Raw genomic sequence first — 11,623 nt, forward strand, 5'->3', positions numbered from 1 at the left:
CCATACTAGAGGGGCTCTCCCCGTGGAGTAGATTGTCCACTGACCGGAGCTTCGCACTGCACTCACATGGTGGTGGCATACTGGGACTATTTATCAGATCCTGATTAAGCCGGTAGAGGCTGGACACGGGCTTGTCAGAGTTTGATGCTTGTCCCAGGTATGGACCACACTTTACTATTTGCACTCCACATTTCATTTCAACTAAAACATATTCTAAACATTGATCATCCTAATAGATTTGTAGGCATTTATAGGGTATATGGGTGGCCTCCTCGAGCTGGTGGCTCCCTTGATGGGTATGGTGCAGAGGAGGGACACACTGCTTGGTCTCCATGGTATCCAGGTAATTTCCTTCAGTTTGCGTTTTATGCTATCATATTTCCACTGATACACCGGCATTTCAACTGTAATCTTTCCTAAACTACACTGATACACTACATTCGCACACTGTACTCATACACTATACTCATACTGTATCTGATTTCTTCATACCACTTATTCTGCATACTATGCTTGTATCTAATACACACACTGTAATTGATATGTTGACAACTATCTTTTCCAGATTCCATCTGCACCGATGGCACCACCAGCAGCAGCAACACCAGCACCGACAGCACCTCCTCCAGCTGCAGGGAGGAAAGAGAGACAGGCCCCTACTCGTGGCCGAGATGTGAGCCGCGGTCGAAGTAGAGATAGGGGTACCCAAGTGGCATGACCCAAACCCGCCCTTATGAGTTTAGCATCGTAACTAGCCAGTAATCCTTGGATTACCAAAGGCCTCTTAACAGAATATTATATAGTTAGGGGCTACGGAAGCAAATATACAAAATATACCAGGTCCAATGAGCTGTGATGACATACATGGGACATATAGACAAATAATTTAAAACTTTTAAAAACTTGCGAGCGAAGTCAAAAGATAGAGTATTTACACATCACTCCATGAACATATAAACAAAAATCTTGCCTGTACTTAAAAGGAGCAAAGTCTAGTACAACACAAAAATAGCCACTAAACTTGTTTCCATCTGGAACCTCCTCGGGAGGCACAAAGGTTGGCTGACAAAAACTGAAACATAGGCCGTCAACTTTGGGCCTGGTCACATGCCTGCTCACCTACATACATAATAAAAATAATGAGCTGGAGCCTAGTGAATAATAACGGATTAAAGGGTTTTAATGAATAATGACCATAAAGATTCAAAAATGATAATTCAGATTCATAACAGATTCATATTCATATTCTTGTTCAATCATATACAAAAATTAGAGTTCATGCTTAATCATACGTGGTATATCCATTAGCGCTAACAGAATAGATACAGAACAAATGCAAAACATATGGTGGTTATGAATAACCAGTTCCATAAAGGAACCTCCGGTTCCGGGTAACAAAGAATAGATATGTTGAGGCCCATGATGGAGCCTCCAGTATGGGTAACAGATTGCAGACATATTAAGTTCCATGATGGAACCTCCGCTACCGGGTAATAGCTAACAGATAACACATGATGCTAAGGATGCCATGAATACATTATTAGAAATTAGACAATCATTCATTGTACAGAACATATCAATTCAGAAAACAGATCTTACATCATTATACAGAAAATAAATAAAGTTGAACATAACTTTACTAAGTTATTACTCACAGTTGGCTTCGAGTGTAAATAGACAGAGCAGGCTAATCAAACGGTCTACGACACGTGACCTACATTAACACATAACAAATACACATTTGAAACACACGTTGGAATGAATCTAACCCTTTACGTTCTTGTTCTTAGTGTGTCTCTACCCTTATTGTTATTATGGTGTCTTGACCATGGTCTAGGAATGCCTAGGATGGAATGAGGATACAAAAATTGCACTCAAAATCATTTTTCAAAACTTGCTGAAAACAAGGTCCATGCTCGAGCGTGGCTTTCCTCGCTCAAGCGGACATGCAAAAAGTGAGGGTTCGCTCGAGCGTGACTTCCTTAGCTCGAGCGGACTGTAAACTCTTGAAAAAGTACTAGTTGCTTATTTTTTATGCTTGACAGACACTCGATCTCCGCTTGAGCACGAGACGTGACTTGTATTGTTCGAGCTTGCTGCAAAACATATGAACTTCTAGATACATGCATTTCACGCTCGAGTGGGTATCATGTCACTCGAACGGAAGTGCACATATTCAGAGTGTTTCGCTCGAGCGTGAACTCCTACGCTCGAGCGTAGATCCAAAATCTGGAATTTCCAGATTTGATCTCCAAGCTTCGAACTCAAACCAAACACTTCAAAACTCATCCTCTTGGACTAAAATTCTGGAAAACATTTAGAAACTCACAAAACATCATGCTTTGAATATCATTTCATGAAATCAAGGCCCAAAAGCCTGCCAATCAAAAATTCAACTTAAACTTTGTGAATGTTTCATGAACATAACATGCATGAATTTTCTTGATCTTGAGCTTCCCAAAACATGATCAAATGAACCTAATTGCTATAAGTTATAATGAATTCCCAAAATCAAGTGAGACTTAGTACATGCATGAAGAAATTCTTTTGCAACAAGAATAAAACTCCATGAAATGCACATGCATGCATGAGATGATCATCTTTCTTACTTCCTTAACTAAATTCTCATGTTTAGCCGCTTAATCTCTTGAATTCCTCCACTAATGTCTAGAATGAAAAGCTTAAGGACAAAATCCTCACCTAGAGTCTTCAATTCCTTGGGGTTTAATGATGATTTGAGCAATTCTCCAATTTCCAAGCAAGTTCCTACCAACTTCAAGGTTTGATCTCAATTCTTGCCCTCTCTCTCTTTCTCCCACGTTTTTATCTCTTGGAGGCTTAAAGATGATATGAAAAAGAGGCTCAAGTAAGGTATATAAGCCTTATGTAGGCTTGCGTAGAAGTGTACTTAATTAAGGTCAACTCAATGGATATTAAGTCAAACTAATTTAATCGTTCCAAATCGAATTTCAATTAAATCTACCATAAAATTCTTAAAATTCTAATTAACACATAAATTAAGTCAATTTCTGAATCAGATGCCAATAAGGCCTTCAATTCGTAAAATAAAGCATAATCTCAAATAAATATTCCTATAATAAACAGATAGAAACACAAATAATGCACCCCATATGCAATTAATTCAAAATCTGATCTTAATATCTTGTTAGGCATATTAAATCATGGATTATTGTTAATCTTGGGTCGGGGTTGTTACAGTCTTTCCCCCTTAAAGAGTTTGGTCCTCCAAACTCGAACCTTCATTCTAGAAGAACACCGGGTCCAAAGGGAATAGTTCAGGGTATCTTTTCATCATATCTTCCTCCGTCTCCCAAGTTGCATAAATTCCTCCATGATTCTGCCAATCAACCTTCACTAACGGAATTTCCTTGTTTCTCAATCTTTTGATTCGGTGGTTCATAATCTGTATTGGCCTTTCCTCATAGGTATAATCATCCTTTAGAAGTACATGAGTTGGCTCTATCACGTGTAATGGATCTCTTAGATAATTCCAAAGCATTGAGATATGAAAGACATTATGCATGTTTTCTATTATTGGAGGTAAGGCTACCCGATATGTCCTGGTTGATCTTTTCAAGACTCTCATATGGCCCAACATACCTTGGCGCCAGCTTGCCCTTAACACCAAACCGGGTTTGTCCTTTCATAGGGGTCACTTTTATAAACACATGGTCCCCAACTTCATATTCTCTGTCTCTTCTTTGAACATCTAAATTGCTCTTCTGATGGCTTTGTGCAGTTCTCAACCTTTGTTGAATTAATTTCACATTTTTAGTTGTTTCTTGTACAAGTTCCGATCCCAACAAAGATCTATCACCTACCTTAGCCCAACATATCAGTGATCGGCATTTTCTTCCATACAGAGCTTCATAAGGAGCCATTCCAATGCTTGAATTATAACAGTTGTTGTACACAAACTCAGCCAATGGCAAATAGGTCTCCCAATTTCCTTGGAAATCTAATACACACATTCTGAGCATATTTTCCAAAGTTTGATTGGTCTGTTTAGTTTGACCATCTATTTGTGGGTGATAAGCACTACTTAACCTTAGTTCTGTCCCCAAAGTCTGTTGCAAACTCTGCCAGAATCTTGATGTAAACTTCGAATCTCTGTCAGATACAATAGATACTGGTACACCATGTAATCTCACAATTTCATTCACATACATGTTAGCTAACTTATCTGCATTATAAATTGTTTTGACAGGCAGAAAATGGATAGATTTAGTCAAACGATCACCTGTAACCCTGATAGAATCCATACCTCGAGGAGAGCGAGGCAATCCCACAATGAAGTCCATGGTAATGTGCTCTCATTTCCATTCCGGTATTGGAAGCGGTTGTATCAAACCAGCGGGTCGTTGATGTTTGGTTTTAACTTGTTGGCAATGTAAACACATAGCCACAAAATCTGCAATGCACTTTTTCATTCTAGGCCACTAGAAGTTCTGTCTTAAGTCATGATACGTCTTTGTGTTCCCCGAATGCATGGAAGATTTGGTGCTGTGAACTTCGGTCATAATACGCTTTCTTAAATTAGAGGAATCTGGTACACAGAGTCTATTTTGAAATTTCAACACATCATTCTCAAACACAAACCCTGGCCTTAGCTTTCAGTCAATTTCTTCCACAATCTTTTTCAAGTACTCATCTTCAAGTTGCTTCTGTTTGATTTCTTCAATGATTGCAGGTTGAGTGGAAATGGCAGCTAAAATCCCACCTTGCTCTTACAAAACAATTTCAATCTCATTCTTTTCCAGGTCATCTAGCAATTCTTTTTGATTGACAAATTTCCAATCGACTTTTGGCTTAAGGCATCAGCTACAGTATTAGCTTTTCCTGGATGATACAAGATTTGAAAATCATAGTTCTTGATCAATTCCAACCATCTCCTTTGTCTCATATTCAATTCTTTCTGAGTGAAGAAATACTTGAGGCTTTTGTGGTCCGTGTACACTTCACAAGCCGCTCCATACAGATTATGTCGCCAAATTTTCAAGGCAAACACCACAGTTGCCAGTTCAAGATCATGTGTTGGGTAATTCTTTTCATGTGGACGGAGTTGCCGAGAGGCATAAGCAATTACTTTCCTATTTTGCATTAACACACACCCCAAACCTTTGTAGGAAGCATCACTGTAAATCTGAAACCCATCAGTACCATTAGGCAAAGTCAAAATCGGTGCAGTTACTAGTCTGGTCTTCAACTCATGAAAAGTTGACTCTCATTGTTCATTCCAATCAATTGATACATTTTTCAGAGTTAAATGGATCAATGGCATGGCAAGTTTTGCAAAGTCTTTCATGAATCTTCTGTAGTAACCTGCAAGTCCCAGAAAACTTCTAACTTCTGTCACATTTGTCGATTTAGGCCAGTCCACAATAGCTTCAATTTTCTGTGGGTCAACAAAGATACCATCCTTGTTGATTACGCGTCCCAAAAATGTTACACTATCAAGCCAGAATTCACATTTGGACAATTTCGCATACAACTTCTTTTCTCTTAGAATCTGTAACACAGTTCTCAAGTGATTCTCATGATCTTCCCTGTTTTTGGAGTAGATCAAAATATCATCAATAAATACAACAATGAATTCATCCAAAAATGATTTAAACACTCTGTTCATAAGGTCTATAAAGGCAGCAGGTGCATTAGTCACCCCAAACGGCATTACTAAAAACTCATAATGTCCATATCTAGTTCTGAATGCAGTTTTCTTTATGTCTTCTGCCTTAACTTTTAACTGGTGATACCCGGATCTGAGGTCAATCTTGGAAAGCACTTGGGCTCCCTGAAGTTGATCAAACAAGTCATCTATTCGGGATAGAAGGTATTTGTTCATGATAGTTACTTTGTTCAATTCCTGGTAGTCTATACATAACCTCAAAGATGCATATTTCTTTTTGACAAATAGAATTGGAGCACCCTAAGGTGAAGTGCTCGGATGGATGGATTTCTTGTTTACCAGTTCTTGAAGTTGAGTTTTTAATTCTTTCAATTCTGAGGTTGACATTCTATAGGGGGTCTTGGGAATAGGTTGTGTTCCCGGGATTACTTCAATAGTGAATTCAATTTCTCTATCAACTAAGTCTCCAGGCAAGTCATTCGGAAATACGTTAGGAAATTCACAAGCAACCGAAATAGTTTCCACATTAGTACTATCAGATGATGCAGTCAGTATACAACACAAGTGGCCCCTACATCCCTTCCTAAGTAATTTAACAGCTTTTATGCCCGAAATCAAGTATGGGGGAGGAACTACTCCATTTCCAGTAAAAATAAATTTAGGCATACCTGGTGGTCTAAACACAATAGATTTACTTGCACAGTCAATAGTATCATAGTATTTAGTCAACCAGTCCATACCCAGAATACAATCGAAATTATCAATGCTCAAGGGCAACAAGTCAACATATAATGTCATATCACCAATCATAATATCACATGCCGGATAAACGTAAGCACATATCATAGAACCCCTAGACGTTGTAGATACAGATAACACATATGTCATAGGTTCTAGTGGTCTAGTTAATTTTTGAGAGAAAGCATACGATGCGAAGGAATGTGTAGAACCAAAATCTATCAGTACATAGGCATTGTGAGAACATACAGGGAGTATACCTGACACCACAGTTTCAGTGTTCTGTACATCACTAGGCACTAAGGAAAACACTCGACCTTATCTAAGAGGTTCTTTCCCAATATTAGATTTTGCATTTGTTTTAACTGTAGAAGCGGACCCAACTGAACTCACCATAGGACAGCTAGCATTCTCAGACCCAAGTGGGCAATCTTTCACTACATGGCCTGTCTTGCCACATCGGAAACAAGCACCAGATGCACGGTAGCACACACCCCTATGCCTTTTTCCACAATCAGGATAAACCGGAATAGACCCACTACTCTGACTCGAGCTGCTTGTAGTCCTCGTATTCTGCTTTTTACTTACATGAGAACGGCCTTTTCTGAAACCATACCCAGACCTTTTTCCTCTCCAATCAGTTGTTGTTGTTGCTGGGGCCTTACTTTGTCTCTTAGCGGCTAGAGTGGCTTCCGCCATTAAGGATCTATCAAGAACTTGCATATATGTTAGCAACTTTAGTACACCAACTTGATCAAATATGTCTAAGTCCAATCCTCCCTCAAATTTGCAGGCTTTTTTGTAGTCTGTGTCCACCATATGAGGAGCAAATCTGTCTAATTCAATGAACTTTGCCTCGTACTAGGCTATAGACATTCTGCTTTCCTTAAGTTCTTGGACTTCAGACACTTTTCGGTCTTGAAAACATTGAGGAAAATATTTTTCATAAAAGATCTCATTAAATCAAGCCCATGTCATATTTCCATTGGTAGTACGAATCAGTAACAACCATCTCTGAGCTTCGTCTTTAAGAGTATAGGTGGCCAATTCTGAGTCTCGGTACAGGGAAATACCTCAAACAATTTTTCTATCTCAAGCAACCATGTCTCTGCTTTTAACGGTTCAATTCCACCAAAGAATGTTGGCAGTTTCATCTTCATGAATTTATTTGTGAGGTTGATAATATCATTATTAACTGATTCAGCTTGTACCGACAGAGGCAGAAGGGGCAAAGGTTGTTGTCTTTGTTGTTGCATCATAGCTTCAGTCAATGCCACAAGCATCTGTTCCATTCGGCTCATGCGAGCCTCTAAATATTCACTTACATCATTTCCCCTTGCATTCTCCATGTTACTATAGAGACACCAAATGATAATAAACATAGAAATAATCTCATTCATTTCTTTCAATTCATTTACTCAGATTTGCATTCAATTTTTCATATCCATTTGGATTACCACACACTCACACATGCAGATGGAATGCCTCTACTTCTTACTAGGACATCCTAAGCTCATATGGATTTGTGTGTGCGGTAAAACACGTGCTCTGATACTACTCTGTCACGACCTAAACCCGCCCCTATGGGTTTAGCATCGTAACCGGCCAGTAATCCTTGAATTACCAAAGGCCTCTTAATAGAATATCATATAGTTAGGGGCTACGGAAGCAAATATACAAAATATATGAGGTCCAATGAGCTGTGATGACATACATGGGACAGATAGACAAATAATTTAAAACTTTAAAAAACTTGCGAGTGAAGTCAAAAGATATAGTATTTACACATCACTCCATGAACATATAAACAGAAATCTTGCCCGTACTTAAAAGGAGCAAAGTTTGGTACATCACAAAAACTGCCACTAAACTTGTTTCCATCCAGAACCTCCTCGGGAGGCACAAAGGTTGGTTGACAAAAACTGAAACATAGGCCGTCAACTTTGGGCCTGGTCACGTGCCTGCTCACCTACATATGTAATATAAATAATGAGCTAGAGCTTAGTGAATAATAATGGCGTGAAGGGTTTTAGTGAATGATGGCCATACGGATTTAGAAATCATAATTCAGATTCATAACAGATTCATATTCATATTCTTGTTTAGATCATATACAAAAATCAGAGTTCATGCTTAATCATACGTGGTACATTCATTAGTGCTAACAGAACAGATGAAGAACATATGGTGGTTATGAATAACCAGTTCCATAAAGGATTATCCGGATCTGGGTAACAGAGAATAGATATGTTGAGCGCCATGATGGAGTCTCCGGTACGGGTAACAAATTACAGACATATTAAGTTCCATGATGGAACCTCCAATACCGGGAACAACTAACAGATATTACATGATGCTAAGGATGCCATGAATACATTATTAGAAATTGAACAATCATTCATTGTACATAACATATCATTTGAGAAAATAGATCTTACATCATTATACAGAAAATAAATAAAGTTGAACATAACTTTACTAAGTTATTACTCACAGTTGGCTTCGGGTGCAGACAGACAGAGCATGCTAATCAAACAGTCTATGGCACATGACCTACATTAACACATAACAAATACACATTTGAAACACACGTTGGAATGCATCTAACCCATTACGTTCTTGTTCATAGAGTGTCTCTACCCTTATTCTTATTATGTTGGCTTGACCATGGCCTAGGAATGTGTAGGATAAAATGAGGATACAAAAATTGCACTGGAAATCATTTTTCAAAACTTGCTAAAAACAGGGTGCACGCTCGAGCATGGCTTTCGTCGCTCGAACGGACATGCAAAAAGTGAGGGTTCGCTGGAGCGTGGCTTTTTTTGCTCGAGCGGACTGTAAACTCTTGAAAAAGTACTGGTTGCTTATTTTTTACTCTCGACGGACGCTCGATCCCTGCTCGAGCGTGAAATGCGTGTTTCTAGAAATTCATATGTTTTGCAGCACGTTTGAGCGACAGAAGCCATGCTCGAGCACGCCGGTTACGATGCTAAACCCATAGAGGTGGGTTTGGGTCACGACACCAAGGCTATAGCAGTCCTTCAGAGCTTATTTTGAGTGATGACGATGCTGAGACTAGTGACTCCAAGGAGGCAGCAACTTGGCATTCTGAGTCATTCGAGAGTGGAGACAATTACACTGGCTCGGGATCCAAGAGCGGAGATGTCATCGAGGAGCACTTTGAGACAGGGAGTCGAGATGATACCGGCTCAAGTTTAGAGTCTGATTCTGATAGCGGCGCCAATGGAGATAGTGCCCCCACGTGCTCCCCTCCGAGGAAAAGGACGAAGAGGGCCTCTTGGGCCTGAGGCGACTGACGCTGATTTTTTGTACTTTTGCTTAGTTTCTTTTTTGTTTAGTAGCATTAGCATATGTATAGCTTCAGATAGGTTTTATTTTCTTTTGAAACTTGTACTCCTCTTTTGTAAAAACCATGATCGAAATAAAACCTTGCAGTTTTTATGATAAGTGTTGTTATTTTTACATCATGAGCATCATGTTTGCCTGAAATGGACATGGAATTGAATTGGCCAAGAGAGCGCTTGATTGAAACAATGTTCTTAATCGGGTAATGAGCCGACCAACAACCAAAATACAACATATAACTCGATAAACAAAGCAAAAACAACTCAAATACAAATAAACAAACTTACTGAGACCAAAAAGACTCAAAACAAGAAGTTAAAACACACAAAGATCAAGACAAAACACATGCTTTCAGCACTACCCAGCACACAGGTGGACAGCAGGCCAGAAAAGAGAGCTACCGGCTAGAGATGGAGGCTGCTGGCCGGGCAAGAGGGCCTGCCAGCCACAAGAGATGGCCTGCCGGGCACCACTAGTGGCCTGCCGGCCACTAGTGTAAGTAACCTCCAGATTGTTGACAGTTGGCTTCTGCTCATAGCTTTATCTTCTACAAAAGGTTCAGCTTCATGATTTCTCCTTCAAAACCTCATTTCAGCTGCAATTTCTTCCACAAATGGAGTCATTTTTTGCCGAAAAGCTCATGGATTGGATAGCTGTTTTAGACAACACAGAAAAGGAAAATTGTTGAGGTTTTGGCATAAATTCACTTTTTCCGTTGAGCCGAACTCCACTTTGTTTTCTATTCCTCCATGTCGTGGCTCGATGCTGGGACCCAATTACATACTGTAGCTCGACTTTTTCGCGCCCCCTCTTGGGAGTTAAAATAGCCCTGCAGTTCAAACTCTTGTGGTTCTGAATCTGATCCCACAAGTGCAATGTGAAATAGATAATCACCAGAGAGTCCAAATCTGATAAATCTTTTGAAAAATCGATTTTGAATCAAAAATGCCAAAAATGGACTGCTTTGCCAGATACAAAGTCGCTACCTAAATATTTTTTGGGGAAATTTAGGAGACCCATGGCCTGTGCCAAAGACCACGTGTCCGTCATCACTAAGATTGTCTTGGCTAGGGAACTTAGGTACAAGAGGGGAAGGTCATGAGTTGAGCACCCTCGTTTGCCCGATCAAAGATCGTCCTCTACTAATCATGATATGAATCTTATTTACATTATATGTTCTTGTTTCAGCTTATTAGGCTAACATTACTATGTGATGCGCATACACACGTATAGACTAACTTGCAAGAATTGAAACGCTTGATTCATGTTTGTTTTGAAAATTGTTTCAAAATATGCACCACTTGAAAAAGTGATCGCATATACACATTACTCAAATCATTCCAATTCAAGCAACAATCCATAGGCATTCAAGCAGTTTAGCATTTAAGCACTTAGCCACATGGCAACAATCACATGCATATGATATGCTAAAATGAGTAAAGGCTCACCTAGTACTCCAAGCCAAAAAAGATGAGTTAGAAAAATGCATGATTCCTAACTAGGCAATATGACTAATGCAACACATGCAAAAATGCAACTACTAGGCTCGGCTACTAATATGATATATGAAGCAATTAAATAGCATGCGGTCTAAGCACGCATTCAAAGAAGTATTTAAACTAACAATGTAAGTTAGAATGATGAACTGCGCCTCGGTGCATGCAATACAAGTGGATGCAAGCATGAAATATGTTAAACAAACATGATGCCCCTAAACTAACCATTATAAGCTAGTAAATAAAAAGGAGAAAAACATAGCGTTAGAAGACATACACGTTATTACACATTGCGCTTTCACGAAGGAGAGTCCAAATGAATAAACTAGCTAACTAGCTAAATACTTAAAGCTAAGCTAAGCTAAGCTAATTATTA

General features: G+C 39.2%; 1 protein-coding gene across 1 annotated transcript; it reads right to left on the reverse strand.

Annotated features, from left to right (window-relative positions):
- Positions 1-5,947: 5,947 nt before the first annotated feature.
- LOC145824128 (uncharacterized) lies at positions 5,948-6,445 on the reverse strand. The gene has a single exon (XM_082923721.1). It carries the CDS (start codon positions 6,443-6,445, stop codon positions 5,948-5,950), a length of 498 nt encoding a protein of 165 aa, XP_082779847.1.
- Between the last annotated feature and the right edge of the window lie 5,178 nt (positions 6,446-11,623).

This window comes from Camellia sinensis, chromosome 4, assembly GCF_055761805.1.
Source record: "Camellia sinensis isolate YWXY chromosome 4, ASM5576180v1, whole genome shotgun sequence".
Classification (NCBI taxonomy): Eukaryota; Viridiplantae; Streptophyta; class Magnoliopsida; order Ericales; family Theaceae; genus Camellia; species Camellia sinensis.

Excerpts from the sequence above, each read along its gene's own strand:
- LOC145824128 (XM_082923721.1), bottom strand. The coding sequence starts at position 6,445 with ATGACATTATATGTTGACTTGTTGCCCTTGAGCATTGATAATTTCGAT.